The sequence below is a fragment of the Lissotriton vulgaris genome, chromosome 3_1 (assembly GCF_964263255.1).
Source record: "Lissotriton vulgaris chromosome 3_1, aLisVul1.2, whole genome shotgun sequence".
Taxonomy (NCBI): domain Eukaryota; kingdom Metazoa; phylum Chordata; class Amphibia; order Caudata; family Salamandridae; genus Lissotriton; species Lissotriton vulgaris.
Window position 1 is genome coordinate 153466988 of NC_141689.1, and position 26618 is coordinate 153493605.

The window sequence follows — 26618 nt, forward strand, 5'->3', positions numbered from 1 at the left end:
TGAGTCAAGACGGTGGAGCCTCTCCTCCTCTTTCGAGGGATGCGGAGGCGGACAGAAGGTGGGCAAAGTGATGGACTGCCCGATATGAAAGGCTGTGACCACCTTGGGCAGGAAAGAAGGACGAGTCCTCAGAACAACCTTGTCCGGATGGACAGAGAGGAAAGGAGGCTTAGAAGACAGAGCCTGGAGCTCACTCACTCTCCTGGCAGACCTCATGGCAACCAGGAATGCAGTTTTAAGAGTCAGAAGACAAAGAGGACAGTTATGAAGTGGCTCAAAGGGAGCGCCCATCAGATACGTTAGAGCAAGATTCAAGTCCCACTGAGGCATCACGAATGTAACAGGAGGAAACATGTGTGTGATGCCTTTCAAGAATCTATTTACAACAGGGGACTTGAAAAGAGAAGGCTGATCAGGAAGCCTTAAGAAGGCTAATATGGCTGAGAGGAAGCATTTAATAGTGCCCAGAGCAGAGCCCTGCTGGGCAAGAGAAAGAAGGAAGAGGAGAACCTCTGACAGGGGGGCAGAGAGTGGATCCACAGCCTTTGCTGTGCACCATGCCACAAATGTGTTCCACCTGCAGGCATATACCGTTTTTGTGGAGGGACGCCTGGCTGCCAGAATCACGTCACAGACTTCAGGGGGCAGGCCAAATGGCCTCAACTGCCGCCGCTCAATCTCCACGCATGGAGGTGGAGACTGGACAGGTTCGGTGGAGGACCGTCCCCTGCTGCTGTGACAGAAGGTCCTCCTGAAGAGGCAGACAAATCGGGAGATCGACTGACATGCTGAGTAGCTCGGGATACCAGTATCCTTGTGCCCAGTCCGGAGCCACAAGAATAACTTGGGCCCAGTCGCGTCTGATCTTCTTCAGTACTCTGGGTAGAAGTGGTATAGGCGGAAAGGCGTACAACAGACCGCAACTCCACTTGCAACAAAAAGCGTCGCCGAGCAAGTGCCGCCTTGGAAATTCCAACACGCAGAACTGATGACATTGCGCGTTCTCTTTGGAGGCGAATAGATCTAACCAAGGCTCTCCCCACTGCTGAAAGAGACCTTGCGCCACGTCCGAGGTCAGACGCCATTCGTGATCCATCATGCACCGGCGGCTGAGTTCGTCCACCCTGGGAGTCACAGAACCTGCCAGGTGTTGAACCACCAGGGTGATGCCCTGGTGTTCCAGCCATGTCCAGAGGCGCAAAGCGTCCTGACAAAGGGTCCACGACCCCACCCCGCCTTGTTTGTTGCAGTACCACATGGCGGTGGTGTTGTCCGTGAACACCTGCATGACACTTCCCCGGACAGAGGGAAGGAATTCCTTCAGTGCAAGTCTGATCGCCCGCTGCTCCAGAAGGTTGATATGGAGCCGGGACTCCGCCGGAGACCAGAGGCCTCTGATCTCTGCCTCTCCCATGTGGCCCCCCCATCCCAAGAGGGACGCATCCGTCACTACTACTTGCTCCAGTTGGGGAAGGGAGAGGGTTCTGCCTCTGACCCGATCGTGGTTCGTGAGCCACCACTGCAACTGACTCGCAATGCCCTCCGAGATCACGACGTGGTCGGACAGGTTGCCCCGATGCTGTGCCCACTGAAACTTCAGGTCCCACTGCAGAGCCCGCATCCGCCACCTGGCGTGATGCACCAGAAAGATGCAGGAGGCCATCAGCCCCAGGAGCCGCAGCGACAACCTGACCGAAACTCGGGATAAAGGCTGAAAGATCAGAATCAGAGCCTGAATATCCCGAACCCGCTGTTCGGGGGGATAAACCCGAAACTGCTCCAATGAAAAGGAGCTTCTGAGAGGGGCACAGATGTGACTTCGGCACGTTGGTGGAGAACCCCAGGGAGTGCAGGAGGTTGGTCATAGTCTGGGGGTGGGAGATGACTGACTGCGGCGAGCCCGCCTTCAACAACCAGTCGTCGAGATAGGGGAAGACTGAAACCCCTGATCTGCGCAGATGAGGGGCACAGTTGAGGCCTAAGGGGAGCACGGTAAACTGAAAGTGCTCGTGGCCTACCAAGAACCGCAGGTAGCGCTGGTGGGCCGGCAGGACGCGGATGTGGAAATACGCGTCCTGCAAGTCCAAGTCCAACGCTACCATCCAGTCTCCAGGGTCTAGGGCACCTAGGACCTCAGCCAAAGTCAGCATCTTGAACTTCTCCTTCCGGAGGAAGCCGTTGACGCTCCGGAGGTCCAAGATAGGGCAAAGGCCTCCTTTGCCCTTCTTGGGATCCAGAAAGTAGTGGGAGTAGCAATTACGTCCTACTTCTGGTCCAGGAACGCGCTCGATAGCCCCCTTGGCCAAGAGGGCCATAAATTCCTCCTGCAGAAGTTGCAAGTGATCCCCCGACATGCGGTGGTACTGCGGTGGCATGACTGGAGGGGTCGCCTCGAAGGGGAGGGAGTAGCCCTTTGGACTTTTTGCAGCACCCACCTGTCTGACGTGATGGTACGCCAGTAAAGGAGGGGATGGCGAACCCTGCCTGTAGGAGAGTAGGGTCTGCTTCTTATGGTCACCCCCACTTTTTGCTGTGATTCTCTGGTTTTTCGACTTTAGTGTGGCTGTGGGCCTGCTAATCAGACCCACAGCCCAGCTATTCTCTCTCTAAATTGATACCATGTACTTTGGGTACATACTAGATTGGATATTGGGCCACCTTTGTGAACCCATGTATAGTATACCATAGGTACCCAGGGCATAGGTGCATCCAAGGTCTACAAGGGGCTGCAGCATGTATTATGCTAAACCTGGCTGGCCATCTAAACTGACACCACAGGCTGATCACTCCGCTTTGGTAAGGTGGTGTAATCACCCCTTACTTAGATATAGTATATCTATATCTACCTTATATATAGACACATAGTAACCTATCAGTCACTCCTATGGCAGGCCTTAACAATCCTGGAGGCAGAGTGCTTGGTTTTATGTGAGAGGGTGCCCTAGCATGAGATGAGCCCCTCTGCAGCTTTCGGAACCATCTCCTTATAGGTGTTCTATGATACAGCCATATCATATACTCTTTAGTGCATTATAATCCTCGCGGATAATGCTAACTTTGTTTTGGCTTTATCAAAACATGTTGCGAAAGGTGTCAAACACTTTGGAATACAACCCCCCCCGCCAATTCTGACCGCGGGGGTTGCATTCCACCCTTCTAGAGGGAAAAGACATGTATGATCCTGCTTTACCTAGTTAAAGTTAAACAGAGCCCCAGCATCACAAAATGGATGCTGCTGCCAAAGACACAAGTCTGACCTCCTGCTACTGGACGAAACTCCAGCAAGGCAGGCCTGGACAATAGGTTTCCTGTTGAGGGAGGTGCTAGCACCTTCCCACACAGCCTGTAGTGTATTGGGGCAGGGTGGGTTGAATGGAAAGATGCTTTTCCAGACACTGCCTGGGGCACACAAGGTGCTCCATGCATAGCCCGGTTCAAACCAGTTCCTGGGGCACTCCAGCCCCGCGCAGGCGCAAAACTGGACAAAGGGAAAGGGGTGTAACAACCCCCTTCCCAGGTCCACCCATAGGAGGGGCCTAGCAGGTAATCCAGCCCCTAAAATCAGAATAAAGATAGGAGCTGTGTCTACAGACTTTAGATTATCCTGGAATGAAACTCTGATACGAAACTCTTGGACCTTCGACGTTCTATATCGACTAGAAGACTGAAGACATCTCCCTTGTGGTCAAGGAGTGACCACTCTGTGCAAACAGGCACCACCAGTAACTTGCCAGTTTGCTTTGTCGACGATCCTGCCGGAACCCGAAGACTCAGCGACTCATGAACTGGACTTCCAGACTTCTCCGACTCCGATCCACATCCACAGCAAAGCTGAGACCCGTGGCGGACACGAGAGACGTGTGACCGGACACCCTGGACTTCCTGCATTTTGCTAACTGCTCAACTCCCAGGTTCCCTCGCAGTTGTGCATTGGGGTATGAGAATCCCCAGACCCAAGCGCCATTTGCACCAAAGCTTAGCCTTCCACAATCCACGAGTGCCGCATTTCAGCTCGACGCGTCTTACCGGTTACTAGCCCGTTGGCTAGTTATCCCTCTGAAGACTTCTTTTTGAATTTACACCGCTGGCCTGGTTGCTCCAGGCTTGCTCCAGCTTCCCTGCAAAAGAGAAGCTCCCCAGACCTTGCTGGTCTGACTCGAAGCCAATCTTCACTTCCTGCGTGGATTGCGTTTGCCCAGGCTTGTTGGGTCCCGTCCGGATACCGACACCGCAGTCAACTAGATCCTTCGTGGGACCGCTCGAAACCAGCTCCTGGTCGTCGTCTACGCCTTCTGGTCCTCGTGGCTGCAGAGACAAGCTTCACCTCTTCACCTGAAATCTCCTCGAGATTGCCTGGTTCCATCCTGGTCACTGGCTAGTGACCCAGACTCTGTCCCCTCTGCTTTCAGATTCTTCAGTTCTTTGATCCACCCTTGGATCCACCCGGACACTCTTCCTCTGGTTGCCTGCAGCACTTCTTTTGCAGATCTCCATTGAAACATCAACGAAACCCGACCCGAAAAGACACCTATGCACCCAGCTTCCCTGGGTGAGGTAACTCGAGTACTCCGGTGCTCCCGTGGGTATTGACTCTCCAAGTGTCCCAGTTTAAAGGGGTTTTGTCGTAGTCCATCCACAAGTGCCCGTAATCAGTAACTTTGTAACTTCTTCGTTCTCCATTATAAGTCAATGGTAACTCGCGACTGTGTTTAGACACTGCACTACTTCCTAACCATAGGTTGTCCAGTGTAGCCCCAGCAATTCCCTAGGCCTATTCACTATTTCTGAAGTGGTTCTTATACAACTTACTTAGTATATGGTTTGTGAGGCCCCTAGGGCAAAACTGTATTTGTGCAACTTCTAGTATGCTAATTGAGTAACTTGTGATGTACTTCGTACTCTGACCTCATAAAGAGTTCAGAGGGGTTGTGTTAGAAATAAATACATATATATTGGATATATACCTTGTGTGGTGTCCTTTCATTTGGTATTCAAGGGATTATAATTGGTAAAACAGCTTGCTTCACATGCTCTCTGAGGTCTTAGCCGAAGACTGCTGGTCCATGCTACCACTAGGATAGCTTGTCTATAAAGTTGACTTTACAACCACCATCAATAAGGGTCGTTTAGACTGGTGCAAGGTGCCCACTAGAATAGTGGACATCATATGCCAGGCTAACTTCTCATATTGGTGTGCAGCGGATGGGATAAGAGCTTGCTGTTGTTTTACCATATAATCTTAAGATATCATTTGAAAGATCACATTAAGGTACCTGGAGGTACATATAAATCAAGTTCTTATAATGCGTTAAGTTCTACTGAACTTAGCAGTTGTACAGGAAAGGGCTTAGCACACCCTGATTGCAACTCCTAGAGAGGTTCTAGTAGGAAACCATTTAGTGTAGGTAGGTGCACACACCACACCTCACTAGAAAATGTCCTTGGAAGCAGGCCCTAGTGAACCTATTCAAGAATACCCGCAGAGGGTACCTTCTAAGTATGACTCATTCACTTTTAATGAACTTAGTAGCTTGTGTGCAGTCAGAAAGTTGAAACAAGGACAGATCCAACCTTTTCCCACCTGATAGATCTCTTAGTGGCTCATGATGTAGAGAATGCATCAGACCCAGTTAACCAAGGTAGTATAGAGGGGGGCCTTCCATCAACAGAGGAAATTTCAAGTGGAGTAGATCAACACAGGACTATCTGGAGGTGGAGAGGGCCCTGGTGGGCCCCTTCCTAACTTTCCAAGTAGGCCTAACCGGAGACACAGAAGGCACAGGTCACTGTCCAGTGGCTGTGAGCATTCTGATGACTCAATAGGGTCTGATGCCTCTGCTCTAAGGAGGATAACTCCCCTTGAGAGGAGAGAGCACAAAGCTAGGATGAAGGAAGTGAATCTTAGGATCAAGAGGCAAGAAATTGCCCTTGCAAAAGAGACCCTGGCTCTTGCAAGAGAGCAAATGTTGAGCGGGTTAGAACCCACTGGTGACAGCAACATTCCTAGAGATAGGGAAAGGTCTTATGAGCCTTAGCCAACCAGAAATCCCATTTCTAACATTGTTGGCAAGCGGTGGGATATGGACCTGTGTTTGCGCAGTACCACAGCGACAACTGGCCCCACTACAAAACTCTGCATTTTTAGATAGTCACATGAAAGGGGATTATTGTTTTTACGTTTGCTAAAAATGTCATTTCTGTTGAAATGTGTTTTCTGGATTCACCAGAAGGGTGGGATCCAGTGGTGGCAGCGAAAATGTGTCATGTGTCCCCCGTCCCTTTCCTGGAGTAATGGTACCTGTGTCACGTGTGGTCAGGTTGAGAAATCAGGGGTGGTAGAAACTGCCTTACCATGTGTGGATGAATGGTGTGAGTTCTCTGGATGGGGAGCTTGCTGAATACTTGTGTACTCCTGTTTTGCTCAGATACTTAAGTCCCGTGTGTTAAACTGTTCCCAAGAACGTCTGCAGAAGTGGAGCCTGCTTTTTGATTTCTGTGGTGTGTTAGTAAGGAGTGGGATGCCCCAGAAACCAGTACAATGCCAGGGTGGAAAGCAAGTGTGATACTGCACTTCGTTGTGGCCACCAGTGCGCTTCACGCCACCCTACGAGCCCCCAAGCACTGCACAGTCAAAGGGCTCACCAAACGCTGACCGCTGATGATAACAGCGGGAACCCGGCGGATAGTCAGCATACCCGCCAAGTAGAGTAATAAGCACACTGGGCACACACCAAACAGGGGGGCCTTCCAAGTACTTGCATAACAGGCTAACCCACTCCAAAGCACTCCCCTGTCCTCGAAGGGACCAGCCCGGGAATCCTACCCCTACACCGTCGCCAGGGAGCCGGTTGACTGCTATGCCGTGATTGTAGCGTATAAGTACAACAGGCGAGCGGTGCAAGACCCAGCGGCGTTACGTGTGCCTGTACCAACGTATGTCACGTAGTGGATGACGCGGGGTGTTGTGTGTTGTACTGAGAGCCACTGCTATGGTGTCAGCCATCTTAGAGTTGCCGGTGTTCAGTATAAAGGCCGGTCGTAAGCTAATATTCTAGGGGTCACCAAGATTGTAATTGGCGAAGGGTGGAATTACACCAAAAGCAACCTTGACGGACAACAAATTAATCTCAAAATAAATTGCCAAGATTAGTAAAAATGTCGTGTTACCAAAATACCAAGTTAATTCCAAAGCACATAACCCAAGTTTAGTGGATTGGCGTGTTTGGAAACATGTCCGCAGGCAAGCCTAGTTATCCGAGGTAGCCCGCTCCTGAGGAACCTTGAAAAATATAAAACATATATATAAATTGTCCCTATTAAACCCAACCGAAGTCTGCTTAGCTGGTCCAATGGAGAGAGAAAGGCTGTGTCTCCTGTGTGTTTTATACCACTCGGGCTGGGTAACACCCTAATCGGATCCTGGTGGGTTGATGGTGGGAAGTCGTATGCCCCCGGGAGTGGCTCAATGACCTTGGCTGGATTCATAAGCCATCCCTATTTAATCAGCCCTCAGTTTGGCATAAAGGAGAGAGAGAGAGAGAGAGGGTGGGCGCTTACCTGCCTTTGAACGATGTTCCCAGGAACGACCTCTAGAACTATCCGGAGAGGGAGAAGGGCGCAACGAAGGAGCTAGACGGACAGCCGTGCGGGCAAGCAGTTTCATAGGGCGCTCTCTCAGGGACTTGGGTTTCATCCTCTGACAGGTGTTGCACTCTTTCGAGTCGTGGTGTACACCGAGGCACCACATACAGATGAGGTGCGGGCCAGCGCCAGGCATCTGACGCGCACAGGCTTCAAAAGCCTTAAAACCCGAAGGCATTCCACACTGTTCCGGCAACACTGAAGGTGTCGAAAAAGGCCTAAAAACCAGCCCAAGGAACTGCTAGTTTTCCAGAATCCGCATTAGGACACGAAAAAGGAGAAAACTGACGTCAGCGCGCCGGGAGGGATATATATTGGTCGTCTGACGTCATGTCCATGGACGACGTATGGGCGGAGTCGTGCGGCGCCGCCCCCAGGCGCGCAGAGGTGCTGCTGCGGAAAAGTTTTCGGATCTAGTCTGATGCCTGGGCATATTCTAAGTCACTGGCGTAACGAACCATGAGTGGGCCTCCCTGCAAGGCTCTTGGAGGGGCCCCCTCTGGGCTCAATCCGGAGCTCTACAGCCAGAGTGCTGCCCTGACGTGGCCCCCTGGAGCTTGAGGCCCCCCCGCACCGCAGGGGCTGCGGGGCCCTGTGTTACGCCCCTGTTCTAAGTTAAGTAATCTGCAGTAAGACGTCTCTATCAGATTGGCGCTATTAATTTTGTCTGCGGATACTACTGCAGGTGCCATCTAACGGGGCAAGAAAAAGTTTCCAAATGTATTCATCGGAAAGATGCTGACCTGATACAAAGACTGTTTATTTCTTATAACTGTATTAGGTGGTGCGCTCCTATGTCAGTGGCGGTAGGAGCTATGTAGGAGGCTGCGCCAATATCTTCTTGCTAAGCAATTAGCAATGCTGCATTATGTACATGGATACAAAATGAGTATGAGCAAAAAAAAGATTTCATAGCAACAGGGAAATCAGAAGCTGTATGTGCTGAAGGCCCTGACCTTCCGAGCTGTAAGGAAGGCACAGAATTAACGTATCATGTTACAATTTAAAACTTTATACCAGGTAACCCAACTGGTACTGCTGATAATATCCATTCATGCAGACTTTCTTTGGGTAACACCTTGAGGAGAGTGCCTTGCTATGACTGAGTTGGGGAGAGTGCTATGCTATGACTGTCTTGGGAAGAGTGCCTTGCTATGACTGCCTTGGGGAGATTGCTTAGCTATGACTGCCTTGGCGAGATTGCTTTGCTATGACTGCCTTGGCGAGAGTGCTTTGCTATGACTGCCTTGGTGAGAGTGCTTTGCTATGACTGTCTTGGCGAGAGTGCTTTGCTATGACTGCCTTGGCGAGAGTGCTTTGCTATGACTGCCTTGGCGAGAGTGCTTTGCTATGACTGCCTTGGGGAGAGTGTTTTGCTATGACTGTCTTGGGGAGAGTGCTTTGCTATGACTGCCTTGGGGAGAGTGATTTGCTATGAGGGCCTTAGGGAGAGTGCTTTACTATGACTGTCTTGGGGAGAGTGCTTTGCTACGACTGTGATGCAGCTAGTGCTGATGGTTAACAGCCCCAGGTGCATGGGCCACAATCGCTGACTACGCAGAGGAGGAACAACATGAAAGCAAACTTACTTTGATGGTGTCCAGGGCCAAGTCCATCACAGCACACTGCTTCGGCGTCAGACTTCGAGTTTCCTCCCGCACCATGTGATCCTGAAACCCCAATCACAAGCATTAACATCAGCTTCACAGTGGACAGAAAGAGCAGGTTGCAAAGCTAGAGTCTGGGAGTTAGGCCTTTATGGGGAGCATGCAGAGCCAGGAGCAGGAGAAACAAGTAAACTCACACAGTGTACCCACACAACATATGTGTCTGCTCAGTTCAACGGTATCTCTGGCTAGACTGCTGTACTCATTAGCACATCTGCAACTGTTTCAAATGGTGACAACTGTTATTTATCAAGTCATATTTCGTACAGCACTCTGGGATGTGGCCGCTTGTCTTGAGATGATGAGCACATTATGGTAGGCAGGTGAAGCGGGAAGCTCGGGTGGTCAGAGATTTGTCACAGTGATCAGTGGGACACGGATGAAATGTGACTTACCTTCCAGTGCTATAACAGTCTAAGCCAGGAATTCTAGAACAGTTCATCCATACATAAATGTTTTCCACATGATGATGTATAGACTCCTTTGCCCACTATTCACTATAAAACCTTTGAATATGGAGCAGCTCTCTAAGGTATGCATTAGGTGGCAGAGGAGGAGGTAATGAAGATTTCCATAGACCAACCCTACAGGTAACTGAGTCACTGAGCGGGTCTGGCTCTCATGCTGGACTAATCCTACAGTCAGTAGGTCTGCTTTGATAGAAAGCCTTATTCAAGCTATAGAAGCAGCTGGGGGGGTGGAGGGGGTTTGAGAAAAGCACATCTCCTCAACGGTAAATTCTCAGGAGTGAAGGACCTCAAGGTTCTCTTTTTGAAACTGTCTTAATAATGAGACTCCCAGTTTGGTGCTCGGTCAGAGGACTAGAGATGTTTAGTGTCCCAGCCTCCACAATCAGCAACGGAGAACAAAGTGCATGTCAGAATTCTTGGCAGAGATGGCTGTTTGAGACCCTCTACACTCTGCCTTGCAGTGGGTGTGAGTGCCACTTGCCACGAGCAATGAGTTGGAAAAGGGCTATAACCCTCCAGCTTAAAAGATTGAAACAAACAGCTATTTAATATTATGTAATGAGCAAGGAGGCGGCACAATTCAACTGGCATGTGTTCTACTTGGCTCTCTAAGAGATATATCTTTCAGAGAGACTTAGGAGCTTACAAACTGTACTCACACAAAATACACATCTGATATAAATCAGAAGATATGTGTATTAGTAAATGACAATAGAATTGGATAATGTAAGGTTGATACATGGGTTTAATGCTGCGATAAGCACAGAAATCACTAAACTGAGGAACAATAAAGAAGACACCTGGTCAAGGGAAAGTGCCACTATAGCTAAATTACACTGTTTGGTGCAACTGATCTCAGCAGACTGCCAAAGGGAACCACTAATAGTTTATTCAGATATTGTGGTGGCCAACGTGTTATTTTCAGTTAAATCTCTGTTATTATATACCCAAGTACCCTAATTACTTACATCAGGATAAAGTACTTTAGGATACCCGAAAATATTCTAAAAGCAGGCGAGAACTACAGTATAATTCTCAGAGGGAATGAATATGTCTCCGAAGAAGGTCTATCAGTCTAGAAGCAACACATCTCGAAGAATGCATGATATGGAATGGACACGGATACCTACATTTAGTCTATTCTGGGGTCTCATAGCATTTGCTACAGAATGTGCTGCTTTTATGGTGCATTCCCACGCTCAATCACTATAGTTTAAAGGAAATGTGTACGTAGAGCACAATGCTAAGAAGATTGGACCCTGAAAGGTCACACACTTTGCACATTCAAAATTCGTAGGTGACATAGATCAAGAACTGGTCGCCCTTAGCTAAGACAAGCAGCATTAAAAACAACCTACATTCTTCATTAGGATGACATTTGGAGCATGGAAAAAACCCTAACGGATTATAGGGAATGCAATGGATAGTCCTGCAAAGGGAAGCCCACCTAAAAGTGGCCAGTGGACTATGCCTCCGATTGCATCCCAGCAAGGCAAGTTGGGGAACTCCATCTGCTACAGCAGCAGGTTGCACACCTGAACATTTGGTTATCACGTCAAAAATATTGCAGCCATAACCATCAGGCCATCTATGTAGAGAATTCTTTTTTTGTTCTTTATTTGTCAATTTGTACCTTGCTTGGCCATGCTTTCTCAGAAGCTAGAACCGAGAAAACGGATGTGGTCTCAGAGAAACAGCTACACAGAGTATGCAACACCTGCAGCCATCCCAAATGTATGTTAGTAGCATGCAGTGCACTTGACATTCTCAGTACCTACTTGTAAGGTGCAAACAGAAGGAGCAGCTATGTATCACTATGGTACTACGATCATATCAAGAAAGATACAAAGCAGTCGCAGGCAGGACAACAGCAGCAGCAGCAGTACCTTCAGTTTGGATAACTGTCCAAGCTCCTTAGCAGCAGTGAAAATTAATTGCGTGCCCTATGATTGCATGGAATAAAAATGTGAAGAGACAAAAGCAAGAAGACATTCGATTACTGCCAAGCATTTAAGATCATCTGCTGTAAGCGAGCATAAATAGAATTTCAAGATGGCTTCTTTCGGTGGCACTTAATGACAGTATCAACTCAAGCTTCAGCAGGACCAGTGTACATGGATTGGGTCAGTCAGAAACATTGTGGCCCTGATTTACAAAGAGCCTCTGCACTTGGGGTGGAGGCTCCGCAGATGTAGTGGGATCTCCACACTCATGGTGGGATCTCCGCACTCATGGGGAATCTCCGCACTCATGGTGGAATCTCCGCACTCATGGTGGAATCTCTGCACTCATGGTGGAATTTCCGCACTCATGGTGGAATCTCCGCACTCATGGTGGAATCTCCGCACTCATGGTGGAATCTCTGCACTCATGGTGGAATCTCCACACTCGTGGTGGAATCTCCACACTCGTGGTGGAATCTCCACACTCGTGGTGGAATCTCCACACTCGTGGTGGAATCTCCACACTCGTGGTGGAATCTCCGCACTCGTGGTGGAATCTCCGCACTCGTGGTGGAATCTCCGCACTCGTGGTGGAAAGTCCGCACTTGTGGTGGAATCTCCGCACTCGTGGTGGAATCTCCGCACTCGTGGTGGAATCTCCGCACTTCAATTTCCCACTGAGTAGACCCAGTCACGTCTGCGGAGCCTCCCCCCTTTCACGGAAGCTCCACACTCGTGGTGGGATGTCTAGATTTGTGGCGGGATCTCCGCAGTTGTAGATGGATTGCAGCACTCATGGTGGGATCTCTGCACTCATGGTGGGATCTCCAAACAGCAATTTACCCCTGTGGCAATTCCACCACTAGAACGGAGATCCAGTCACGTCTGCTGAGCCTCCACCCTGAGCGCAGAGGCTCTTTGTGAATTAGGGCAGGTATATCCATTTACTGCATGAACATTCATTGTTTCCGGATCTGTCCCACGAGAACTTGCACTGAATATGCAATCTTCATGAGGTTTACATTCTAGAATACACTTGTGTCAATCATTTATGTCTAACACGTGCCACCATACCCATGAGCTCCCAAGTCAAAAAAGAAACAAAACACTCATTTGTTACGAACGTTGGCCCCTTAAAGTTGAAGAACCCTGCATTATTTCCACTTTCAAAGACATTCATACCTTTAAGCAACTAGGGCTGTCCCTAGGCTGCTTTTTCCTGAGGGAGACCCTATCTGATGTATCCACATACAAACGTATCCACAGAGTTGACGCGAAACAGTCTCATGTCCAGGCTCACTACAGTTAAGAATTAACAAGACAGTGCATGTTATAGTGAAAGACCAGAGAAGGACCAAGAATCTAAGTTATGGTCTTTTTTGATGTTTGAATCTGAAACGTTACTTATTTCACTTTTTGTCAATTCAGTTAAGTATTGAATTGTCTCTGTATTGTTATTTTGTCTCTATGGTTAACGTCTGACTTTGAAAAATAAAATGTATGTGAAAGATAGCAAATCAATTTAAAGATAGAAATAAATTCATGTATTTTTGGTAAATTGTTGTAGGTGTGGTGCATTCAGGACTGTTTACTATGATGAACGTAGATTTGAAGAAATGTTTTGGTTCTAAATGAAACATACCTATAAATGGAAGTGCTTTAATGTTTGATTTTCTCGTTCAGATTCGCCCTCTGGTGGACTACAGAAGCTCTGCGTACTTCTCGTTGACAGCTAGGACAGTTTACTTTAATACTAATATAAATATTAAAATCTTGCTAATGTTTCATGTAATGTAAAGCTACAAGTGCTTCCGTTGGGTAAGCTTGGGGAATGCTTCAATAGAGCACTTCCACTTACAGGCATGTTTCACATAGAGCACTTCCACTTACAGGCATGTTTCACATAGAGCACTTCCACTTGTAGTTATGTTTCACTTAGAGCACTACCACTTACAGGCATGTTTCATATACAGCACTTCCACTTATAGGAATGTGTCACATAGAGCACTCCCACTTAAAGTGACGTTTCACAGAAAGCACTTACAGGCATGTTTCATTTACAGCACATGCACTTATAGGAATGTGTCACATAGAGCACTTACAGAAATGTTTCACACAAGCCACTTACACTTATACTTATGTTTCACATAGAGCACTTCCACTTACAGGCACGTTTCACTCAGAGCACTTTCACTTATAGTTCTGTTTGACATAGAGCACTTCCACTTACAGTCATGTTTCACATAGAGCACTTCTGCTTATGGACATGCACGTATAGGCATGTTTCACATAGAGACTTCCAGTTGTAGGAATGTTTCACACAGAGCACTTCCACATATAGTTATTGTAGGAGGCTCACTTATTTAAGTGAAGCACCTTGCACTGATCCGGGCAACCTTTATGGTGATTTTAGTGATCTTAGACAACCTTAGAAAGCTCTCTAAGTGGTAGCTGTGGGGAGCAGTCTGCAGGCTTAATTCAGAAGGAGTGTTAAGCAGCTTTTTAACCAGATCTAATCATGTAGGTAGGTTGGACGAAAAAGAACCACACAGTGTAGTTATAAAAATAGGTCTTTTTATTACACAACACTCACTAACATGTAGGTTGGACGAAAAAGAACCACACAGTGTAGTTATAAAAATAGGTCTTTTTATTACACAACACTCACTAACATATTGGTGTATCTCCTACCCTGAGATATAAACACAATACTCCAACTGCAAATAGGTAAATAAGCACAATACACAGGGGTCTCCAGGGAGACACCAAACCATATACTCAGAAAGTGGAAAGCGACCGAAGTCAGGACTTGGGCCAGGAAACTGAGAAGAGCTGGGGACACAAGGAACCACCCAAGGTAAGTACCCAGGAACCCAAAAGAGGCTGTGTGCAGAGTGGAAACACAGCCGCGTATTCAACAGAAGTCAATGGGAAAGTCGGGGTTGCAGTTTTGAAGAAAAAGGACCGTCCCTAGTGGGTCCTGAAGAAACACTGTGAAAGATAGAAGGTTGGAGAGTCACCCCACCCCTGGACACCCCAGGACCCAGGATACCTACACCAGGGTAGACGGGTGCATCTGTGAGAAGTGACGTCGGAAATAGCCATAGACCACAATGGAGGACTTCAGTAAAGATGCCGCTGGAGAAGACTGTGCAAGAGTCTGGTAGAATCCAAAGGTAGATTCTTAAGAGAAGAACGTGAAAGCAGAGGGGAGAGGGTCTATGTCACTCTGAGGTGACCAGAAGGCATGGAAGAGCAATGCCCACCGAGGACGGAAGGTTCAAAGGAGTTGACGTGAACTTGTTGCTGTAGCTGTGAGGACCAAGCGATGCTGAGGAAGACCTGGAGCCGTGCATGAGCTGTCCCACGTCGGTAGTCGAGAACCAGGGGGGTCGGTGTCCGGCAGAGCACCAACAAGCCTTGGTATCTGCAACAGGCTTGGAAGCGAAGAAGTAGCAAAGTTAGGACCTGCAAGGTCCAAGGGATTCACTCGAGAACCAGGGGGGTCGGTGTCCGGCGGAGCACCAACAAGCCTTGGTATCTGCAACAGGCTTGGAAGCGAAGAAGTAGCAAAGTTAGGACCTGCAAGGTCCAAGGGATTCACCACCTGCAGGAGAGTCGGAGCAGACCCCAAGCAAGCGGAGGAGCCCACTAAAGCAGGCCAAAGGCACAGGAGTCACAAGAGGACCTCGAGCAGCTCACCAAAAATGAAGTCCCATGGTGCAGAGGATGCAGTGAAGACGCTTAACTTGGCAGGAGGAGATGCTGGAGGCTGGAGCTTCTTGAATCCCAAATATCTCTAGAGCGCAGAGCCAATAAGCCTTGGCAGTGGCAAGTTGATGGGGTGCACAGTGGTTTGGTCCCAGCGGTTCCGAGCAGGGATACTGGCCTCAAAGTTGGGAGAGGACAAGTCAGGCCTCAAGGGAGTTGCACCACCTGTGTTGCTAAGCCTTTCAAAGCCTGTGGGACGTCAGGAGCATCAGACCGGTCAACTTCGTTACGGTGCCTGCAAATGCAGGGGGGAGACTCCTTCACTCCAAGGAAGTTTACTTTGGGTGTCCTTAATGCCCACAGGTCTGTTAAAGATTCAGTAAGAAGCACAGACACAGATGACGAAGAAGACTTGCAGAACAGTGAGACCAGGAGCAGCAGGAATCTTCCTTGATGCAGTCTCGGTTCCAGACAAAGTCCCAAGTGTCCAGATGTTCGAAGAGTTATGTGATTTTAGGCTTGAGTCTTGTCCCACGACGAATCTGAGTACCTACCCACAGGTAAACCCTTTTATACCCTTAAAAAAGGGGTAAGGACGAGGAGGGGCTGGACAGAGGGGAGGAAACTCCATTGTCCTTTGTCCAGTTTCGTGCAAGATAAGGAGTCAAGCGTCCCTGAATGGGTTCCAACTGGAGTATGGAAGGAGGGCACCAAATGTGCCCTATAAAGCAATCTGGTGGCGCTGGCAAGCGCCTGCACCCCAGCCCAATACACTAAGTCCTGCCCGGTAGGAAGTTACACAGGGGTGTGGAATTCCTATAGCACGAAGCCCAAGAAATATTGTTTGGGGTCAAGGACAAGTTTTCATATTTCTTTTGTCCTTGGGACACGTAGGCCCAAACCCTTGCAGCACAAGCCCTCTGGCTGCCCGATTACAGTACCACATTATAGATCAGTAAATGGAAGTGGAGGTAATATGGTCATATGTTGATGCTGTTCGAACTTGTATTTATGGTTCATTAATACAAAGATTTTAATACTAGTGTGAGCGCTCTAAGGAAATGTAAATTCAGATTGCACTACTGACAGTTGGTCTAGTATAAAAATGAATACCTGTTTGCAAGGTTTAACAATATGAGGCTACATATGATGCTTCCAGGATGCTCCCTGATTAGATGCAAATATATGTAAAAGCTTGAAAGCAAGATTGACGATTCTTTGCTTTCAAAATAAAATGTTCATAAAACAAAATGCAACTAGGAAAAAAACGTTTTGCTAAACTACTATGAAAGTTAGATACGATTTCTTTGAAGCATCATTTAGTAAAATGTGTTGATGCATGCTAGCATTTCCCAAAAATATTCATAATGGAAAATCAGTGTATTCAGTAGTTTTAACAAAATTAAAGGAAACATGAAAACAAACAAGCGCTAGCAAAGCCAAAAGGTGTGCCATTGGTGGTCAGCATTTTGGTTTTGTCGTGTGTCTTATTTTGACATGGATTTTGTAAAATTCTATTGTTGAGGGAGCTGCTGGGGCCTCATCATTATAACAAACATTGGGAAAAGCAAAAATATTTTTGGTATCAAAAACCCCACTTTGCACAGTAGTTACTGCCACTGAACAAAACTACTTTGCGTGCCCATATACTCCTTGTGAAAGAGCAGAATGCTGCCACTCATAGTGAAGCAAGCAGTAGATCGAGACAGAATTTTTATAAAAATAAAAGGCCTTGGTTAGTTCCAGACCTAGAGAGGGGCTACTTCTTATAGTCACAAAAGTGCACCCATGGTATAAGTCCTTGCTTTAGTGCACTTTTACGGCTTTCATGAACCCACAAGAATTTACAGAAGTAGGTCAGGAAATCGTATGCCTGGAAAATATTTTTGAACTGCATTTTAGCACGAGAAAATATGCATGTGTAGATTTGCTCATGCTAAAAACTGTTGAGCGGTAACAAGTTCACCTTTCCACCAATCCCTTTTTTTCCACAATCCACAATCCACAATCCTGGAAGAGCTCTTATATAATGAGACTGCTGCCTTAATTTGGCGCCCCACTACATCGCACCAAAGGTACACGTTGATTTTGTTTCAGGACAAGTAGATTTATGTAGCAACATGTCCCATGGACAAGTAAATATTTTATTTAATCACACACCCCTGGACCACTTTCACTTATAGGTATGTTTGACATTAAACACATGCTCCAGTAGTATGTACATGGACCTAGACAAGACAGAAACCCAAGCAACCCAATGTGGTGGTATGCCAACTATGTACCTAATTATACTTTGCGTGTTTCCCAGCTCCCCTCTCCTAATTTCACTCTGCTGGCATGCTCAATCTACTTCATCTTAATGCCATTTTCTACAGATTACCAACTCCCTCTTCCTAATGCCACTTTGAAGTGTTCTCAACCATCTCTTATATTGTCACTTCATAGTGTTCCCAAGCACCCTTTCTTAATGTCACTTTGTACTGTTACCCAACCCCTTCTCATAATACCACTTCACAGTGTTCCCAAAATCCTCTCTCTAAATGCCACTTTGTAGTGTTTCCGAACCCCAACTGTAGGAGAGTAGGGTCTGCAATCCTATGATCACCCAGATTTTTTGCTTTTGTTTCACTGGTTTACGACTTTCTCTGGCTGTGGGCCTGCTAATCAGACCCACAGCCTGGCTGTTCTCTTTCTAAATTACGATATGTACCCTAGGTGCATTTACCAATTGGTACTGGGCCACCTTATCAGACCCCGTAACGCAGGGCATAGGTGTACCCAGGGCCGCCAGGGGCTGCAGCATGTATTATGCCACCCCTGGCTGGCCTCTTAAATTTGACACAACTGGCTGCATGGCAGCTGGGGCGAGGTCGTGTAATCACACTTTGCTTTAGATATGGTAGCCCTATATCTAACCATACAATGGACACTCGAGTTCCTATCAGTCACTCCTATGGCAGGCCTTGACAATCCTGAAGGCAGAGTGCATGGGCTCGTGTGAACTAGGCTCTGGCCCGAGCCGACCCCAGTTGCAGCTTGCGGAATCAAGACCCAATGGCTGTTCCATGATAACGCGTACCACATCGGTAACTTCGGTGTCGCGTTATCAAGACATGTCGAGTAAGGTGTCATACGAATCGGGATGCTGCCCTCTCACCAACTCTGGCGACGAGGTTAGCATTCCGCCCTTCTAGAGGGACACGACATGTACGTAACTGTGAACCCCGGTTAACGTTAACGAAAGCCTCAGCTCCACAAAATGGATGCTGCCACCACAGACACGAGTCTGACCTCCTGCTGCTGGGAGTCCTTCCAGCAAGGAGCGCTTGGACAAAGGGTTTCCTGTCGAGGGCGGTGTTCGCACCGTCCCAGACAGGGTTTGTGTATTCTGGGTAGGTAGGGCTTTTGCGAGAAGGTGACTGCGGAGTGGCACCCCGGTGCTCACTACGCATCTGCCGGTTAGAACCAGTTCCAGGGGCGACAGCCCTGGCCTGGGGAAAGTCCGGCAGGGGAGAGGGGCGTAACTACCCCCCTTCCTGGTCCCACCCTTAGGGCAGGACCTAGTCATGTACCCACCCCTTTCTTTAGGATAAAGGCCGGAGCGGGGACCCTTCCAAATTAGATCATCTTTGAATCAAGAACTACTTTCTACGAAAGGACACTCAAGACTCTTCTCAAGATTTCTCCCTTGTGACTAAGGAGTAGTCACCCTGCATCAGCGGGCACCATCTAAGAACTCTGCGGTTTGCTGCAAGTCCTTCCTCAAGGATCCGACGGCCCAGCTCGACGAGAACCGGCTTCCCTGGCACCTCTGACCTCTACCCACGTCATCAGCTCAGCTGTGATCTGTGGGTGCGACGAGACCTCGAGGGACCGGCCATCATCAGAACCTGCACGCTCTTAAAAACCAGCACGACCATCGAGGTAACTCTCTGGTGAGTGCTCTGGGGTCCGAGAAGCCCCGACCCTGAGCCGCTCTAGCACCGAAGTGCAGTCTCCCAGCATCTCCACGATCTGCGTGGGGCCCTTCTGCTCGCTGCTCAGCACGTTGTCTGGTCACTCGCCGCTGGCTTGTGCCCTTCTGTGACGACATCCGAGAATCATCTCTGCTGGTCTGGTTGCTCCAGACTGGCCCTTGCTTCCATCTTTGCGAGAAGCACCCCGGACCCTCCTGGTCCACTCAAGACGCCATCTTAGGCCCACCACGTGGCCCTGAGATCTGCCAAGGCTTGTTGCCCCATCCTGGGCCCAGCGACGCCGACAGCATCATCCTTCGTGGGACAGCTCGCACCTCCACCGTGGTCGCCGACAACGCCTCCTGGTCCGTGAGACTGCAGAGCCTAGCGTCGCCCACTCACCTAGTCGAGGTGACGGCCAACCGGTGCCTTCCTGGTACCCTCTGACTACTGGCTAGTAGTACGAACTTGGTCTCCTCTGCTTTCAGGTTTCATCAATCTCCGATCCAGGCTTGGATCTCTACGAACTATTCAGCACTGGTCGCCGGCCAGCAACTCCTTTCTTCCGGCTCCTGGCTCGTCAGCGAAGACCCCGACGCCTGTAAGACTTGTGCAGCCGCAGCCCTCGTGGCTAGGTAACTCGGCATTTCGGTGCCTGCATAGCCTCCTTACTCTAGGGTCCCGAGTCCCTCGCTTCCGACTTGCCTTATCGGGTCCGCCCGAGACCTTAACCTTTCCGTGTCCTCGGACACTTGTTTTAATTGTGCACTTGAAGTATTTGCTAAAGAGATTTGGTTTGTGCTTAGTACCCTGTCCTCATAAAGAGTACAGGGCTGTTGTGATTCTTAATAAATATCCTGTTTATTTTCATAACACTTGTGTGGTGTCCTTTCACTGGGTATTCAAGGGGTACATGTGTGGTAAACAGCTGGCTTAACGCGCCCTCTTGAGTCTTTAGCCTTAGACTGCTCGTATCCACGCTACTAGGATAGCTGGTCTATAGGTTGACTTACAACCAACCACCATAAGGGTCGTTGGAACTATACATAGCGGTCGCTAGAATAGCGAACGTTGCATATCGGGCCAACTTCTCACACCAACCTCGCCCCTCTCCTAAGTCTACATTGGAGTGCTCTAGATACCCTTTCTTAACGCCACTTTGCAGTTTTTTTAAGCCCCCCCTCCTCATGCCACTTTGTAGTGTTGCCCAGACCCCTTTGCTAATGCTGCTTTGTAGTATTCCAACGACCCTTTCCTAATGCAGCTTTTTAGTATTCCCCATGTCCCCTCTCCCAATGCAACTCTGTAGTGTTTGCCAATCTCCTTTCCAACCGCAGTTTTGCACCGAGTCCCAATTTCGCTCCTAAACTCTGATAAACAACTCCTCAAGAAACCAAAATGGAAATTGTTCCCCAAATATGGTCTCATAGTAAATGGTGCACTGGTGATGCCTTCAAATTTAAGTGGTCTAACAGATGTTCATGATCTCAGTGGATGGACTAGCAACATCCCACCATGGCAATAGGATTACTAAAAGCTTGATATAAAAAAAATATAAATACAACAATTACCTTTAAAACTATGGTGTGATGCTACACCTCATCATTTTTAAACTTAGACACATCCTATGACCAAGACATTTGTATTCCAATCTGGGCCTTCTAACATTAAACAAAATGTGGTGCCATTTCAGAATCCAGAATTCGACAACAAAAGGCCTGCAAGCGTCACCCACTGCGGTGCTTCAATTTCTCTTCCCTGGGCAGAGTGAGGGAGAAGGTATCTGAAGACAGTATCATCAAAGCACTGAAAATAGTTTGAAACCTTTAAACTGCAGGGGTACAGACCTACAATGTGTGAAAATAAAAAGAGAACATAATACTGCTTAACAGCAGTGGTTCCTATTTTGACTTTCGAGAATCCCCCCTCCAACATTTACCCATTTAACCATTACTGAAATCCAAAGACCACCACTGGATAATTATTAGAATCCGGGCAACCCCACTGAATCATTACTAGAAGTTAAAGACACCAGCTTAAGCAATTTCTATGATTTGCAGCTCAAAACAATCCTCAAAAAGTATTCATCAACCAAACACACAAATGATTAAATGAACAAGTTACTTACCTTTGATAACACCTTATCTGGTAGAGACCCTATCTAGTAGCAGATTCATTACCTTAAAAGTATCCTCAGGCGCCAGACCGGATCCAGACATTTTTCATGAGCAGTACCCTTGCGTGCCTGTACATGGCAACGTCGGCATCATATGCACTGGAAGTGGTGTACATGGTGCCTACATAGGCACTCCCCCAGAGCGCTGATGTCATTTTATTTTTGCGACTTTCTACGCAGTATTCCACGAAGAACACTGACCACTGGTGTGTGAAACTAGGGCCCTGAAACGGTCAGCCCTGTACCTAAAATCCATTTGCTGAGCAGGGAAGATAGGTGGGTCGGTAAGGAATCTGCGGCTAGATAGAGCCTCTACCAAGCCATGGCAAGTAACTTGATCATTGGATAGACTCTTCTCCCAGCAGATTCCTTACCTTAGAATTGATACCCAGGCAAAAACCTCTTGGGAGGAGTGTATTCAAAACTATTTCACACTAGAAATTCCTGCAAGACAGAGCAATCGCAGTGCCTGTCCCTACAGACGTGATTGTCTAGGCAGTAGTGCATGGCATACCCACATTGTTGACTGGCAGATTTCCAGGATTGCGACTCTTGTGGAATGAGCATGCAACCCCTCAGGGGGTTGCTTCTTGGCTATTGCAGAGCAGATTCTGATACAAAGCACAACCCATCGGGAGATGGTCTGTTTCTGTACTGTGGTTCCCTTTCTGGAAAACAACACACCACACAAAGTGTTGGTTGACCCCCCAGAACTCTTTTGTGGAGTCAAGCTAGAGTGACAAAGCTCTTTTTGGAGTATGTGGTGTCACTTCTCTTCCTTAGAGGGATGACAAAGCATGCAAAAGTTAGGCAGGGTGATGGCCTGGCCCACATGAAAGGGAGTGACCACTTTTGGTAGGAAGGAAGCTCTAATGCAACTAATTAGTTTGTCTGGGATGACATTGAGATATGGAGGATTGGATGACAAAACCTGGAGCTCACTGACCCTCCAGGCAGATGTTACTGCCACTAGAAAAGCCGTCTTGATTGTGAGGAGCCTGATAGGACAATTGTGTAAAGGCTCAAAGGGAGCGCCCACTAGAAAAGTTAAAAATAACTTTAGGCCCCACTGAGGCATGATGAAGGGTGAAGGTGGGAACAAATGTTGAAGACCTTTCACAAAACTGTGCACAACAGAGGACTTGAAAAGGGATGGATATTCTGGCAACTGCAGGAATGCCAAGATGGCAGAAAGATAGCTTTTTATAGTGCCCAAAGCTGAGCCAAGCTAGGCAACACAAAGAATATATAGAGGGACATAAGAAAGGGGAGCCGAAACGGGGGTCAACCTGTTTTTGCTTCAACTGCAGGCATATACCATCTTGGTGGAGGGACGCCTGGGTGCCAAAATGACATTGCAGACCTCGGGTGGAATGTCAAACGCTGTCAACTGTCGCTGCTCAATCTCCATGCATGAAGGCGAATCGCTGACAGGTTCCGGTGGAGAACCCTCCCCTGCTGCTAGGACAGAAGATCCGCCTGAAGGGGCAGCCTGATCTCAGGACTGATGGCCATGCTCAACAGTTTGGGATACCAGACTCTTAGAGCCTGGTCCAAAGCAACAAGGTCTCCTCCACCCTTCATCTAACCCCGACTACCCTACACCCATGGGAAGGAGATAAAGGAAACCTTCCCCCTGATACTTAGCCGATTGTGGCCAGAGTCACACTTAGTCAGAGTCCTGGGGAAAAAGTGGGGGTAGGTAACAGGCTAATTAAGAGGAGGTCGACATATGGAGGTTTCGGGAAGTTCAATCAAAGGATTCCATACTGTGCCTTCAGGCTTCCGGCCAGTTCTGCGAAGCTCAGGGGTGTCACACTGTCTCTTGATCCGCTTCTGATTGCTTTAAGAAGTGTTATTTAGCCCACCCAGGCCTGATCCTGGCAATACTACCTACCAACAGAGGTGTCCCTGTGGTAGACATCTGTAAGGAGGGCCTCCCTCCACACTTTCGCAAAGTATTATTGCTTAGATTCAGAGGTGAGGAGGGACGGTCATTTTGCTCCTTCTGTGCTGCAAGATTAGTTGGTTGAGGTAGATGGACACCATCCTCCGGGAGTGGGACTACATTGAGATTTAATTCAAAAGACGAGGAATCTACAGATAGATGTATCCATCAGAAGAACCAGTTACTTACCTTCGGTAACACTTTTTCAGGTGTGTATTCTTCACTGACCCACCCGCCTCCCCATTATCAGCATTCCTAGCCCGAAAAGATTTTCAGTATATCATGAGTTGTATTTCTTTGTCTTTTGAAATGCTATGAAGCTTGTGGCTATGAAATGTCTAGCATTTTCAGTCTCTTTTCTTTTCGAAAGATATACTATGTATAATGGTGCTTATATTGTTACTGTGTATATTTGCGAAAGGTTGTCGGTTCACCAATTCGCCTTGAAGGCACAGAAAAAATGGGTGGACCGGACGTCAGCACGCCAACGAGGTCTTCTTATGGCACGGATGACGTCCTAGGGAGTCGCGATCGGAGTCGTGCTAAGGAAAAGTTTCAGTGGCATGCTGGTGCAGTAGTCATCACATGTCTTTGAGTAGTGCCCCTGCTCCAGACATAACAAACACACCAAGTGAAGGTCTGTCACCGACATATGCCTATGACAGGCCCAAATGGCCGCAGCCAGTTTCTTTGGTGACATCCTCACACGAGGAGATACAAAAACACAAAGAGAGTCAACAAAAAGTAAAAAAAAGACAAGTAGAAAAACAAGTAATAGGTAGCTCAAACCGGATCAGCGATATCTGGTGTAGAAAGGACTGACGTCAGAGTGCCAATGTGGTGACTTTATAGGTACTGCGAACGTCACATTTGGCGTGGATGCAGAGCCGAACAATGCCACCTACCGGCTGGCAAGGGTGCTGCTCGAAAATATTCTGTAACCTGTCTCACGCTTGGAGATAGAAGGTAAGGAATCAGTGCCTCGGAGTCTCTATCAGATGTTAAGGCCAATACCCATGCAATGCATCTACACCATAGGCTCTGGAAGTAGAGATGCTGCAGCCCCCCCAAAATAATCCTGCTGTGGTTCAGAAGGTGAATGAGCAACAAAAAAGCTGTTGCATCTCTTCTCATTTGCTGTATGTTCAAAGATAAAGGTCAAATGTCAAGCTATATATTCAAATTGCTGTTTATTTTTTAACATGGAGATTGGTGTTTACTTTTCTTTCACTAACTGCAAATTGAGAGGCCTTTGTAAACTAAACAATGTGACAATCTTGCTGGGGCACATCAAATGTGACAGGATCATTTTTTAACACATCTCAAAATATATCAACTGTTAGGAAAGTACAAATGAAGCAATTTCTTTGTAATTCCCATGCTGGATCTACAGCTTTTTTATCACATTCTAAAACTAAGACCTCAAAATCATCACTTATTCATTTGAATTCCAATAATATGACTTCTCCTTAACAGACCAAAGTACAAGGAAAAACCTGATGTGCTCCAGACCCATGTGGTTCTTTCACAAATCCATCACCAAATCCTTTAGAAAATCTAGGAGGGGATCTGAAGACGAATGTAAAGAGTATAAAATATTGCTTGTAAGAAATAGCGCTACTGGTCAGCGGGGGTCGAGGGTGGATAGGTTAGAGGATTGAAGCCCATCGTAAGCAGCAATCACAATCATTATCAGGGTGAAGTCACAAGCTAACCCCAAATTAACCTTTGCTCAATCCACTGTTAGCTTGGCACAAAGCAGTCAGGTTTAATTTAGAGGCAATGTGTAAAGTATTTATGTAGCACATCAAACAGTAATGACGTGAAAACACAAGACGAATTCCACACGAAATTAGAAAAATATAGTGATATTTTAATAAATAAAACAATACCAAAACAACAAAAATCCAGAATCAGAGATTTGCAAATTTAAAGATTTCAGTGAAAACTAAGCCAAAAAGCACCAAGTGCCAACTGTGGTTATCTGGTCATGTTGTACCGGGACAAAGTCACAAGTTCAGGCTGACCGAGACTGAATGTCGGATGGCTACACTGACCCAGTTAGGCTCACTGTATAGGGGCAATCCCGAGGAGTTGAGTTGAGCGAGGTGATATCCTTCCAATGAGCGGGGTTGGGCAGCAGCAGTTCTAATGGGGGGAGGGGGCGATGCAAAGTCTTTGCATCTGGGAAGTCAGTGGAATTGAGGCGATGCGTCGGTTCTGAGGGTCCGGCGTAGAGCAGCAGAGGCAATGCGCCAGTTCTGCGGAGATAAGCTGCACCAGAGGAAATAACTCAGTTCTGATGAACTCACAGATGGGCTGGCAGTGCACCTTCAGGCCCACTTCCTAGGGTCTAGTACTTGGATTGCACCACTTGGGAGGGCAGGACCCACAAATTGCATAGTCCAGGTGCTGGATTCAAGGCTGTTGGAACCTGTTCTATCCCTGGGGCTCAGATTAGAAGGCAGTCAACTAGCTCTAGGGGTCTGGGTTTAAAGATGCAGGTCCAGTCCTCCTCACCCAGGCAAGAGGGCAGCAGGTCAGCACAGTAGGGCAGCAGTCCTTCCAGGCAACAGTCCAGCAGAGTGGCAGTCCTTTCAGCAGCACTTCTTCAGGCAGGGTCCACAGATCCAGAAGTATACTGAAAAGTTGGGGTCTGAGGTCCAATAGTTATTCTTAGTGCCCACTCTGAAGAAGCTTCTAGAGGTTTCCACCCCCTCCCCTTCCTCTATGCCCTGGCCGCAGTTCATCTGGGGTCACAAAGGGCCAGTGTCAAACCCTTTGTGAGAGGGCTCAGGCAGTGCCTTTGTGATGTGGAAGTGTGGTGGGTGACAACTTCTTTTCTTCATAAACTCAGAGTGGCCCATACGACCAACACCTAGCTTCCCTTAGTATCACTGTCTGGGAGTAATACCTGAAGATCAACTGCCAGCTACACCTAGTCATGTGACCCAGGAACAGGCTACTGGTACCAAATGGTTAGAACAAGATAATGGCAATTTTCTAAAAGTGGCATTTTTAGAATTGTGACTGAAAATCTAACTTAACCATTAAAGAGGGCTTTTAATTACAATTCTTTGGGCACCAGACTTGATATACCTAACTG

General features: G+C 47.7%; 1 protein-coding gene across 4 annotated transcripts in view; it reads right to left on the reverse strand.

The window, feature by feature from the left end:
* The window catches only part of UNC13B (unc-13 homolog B), a 3024149-nt gene that overhangs the window by 176879 nt on the left and 2820652 nt on the right, over window positions 1–26618 (reverse strand). For 3 of the 4 annotated variants that reach the window (XM_086960242.1, XM_086960241.1, XM_086960244.1), the window contains 2 exons: window positions 11665–11721; window positions 9231–9311 (listed from right to left, as the gene is read on the reverse strand). In XM_086960242.1, the coding sequence (XP_086816368.1) occupies window positions 9231–9311; window positions 11665–11721 (138 nt within the window). The remainder of the gene's footprint in view (window positions 1–9230; window positions 9312–11664; window positions 11722–26618) is intronic. The other variant, XM_086960243.1, reaches the window with a different exon arrangement.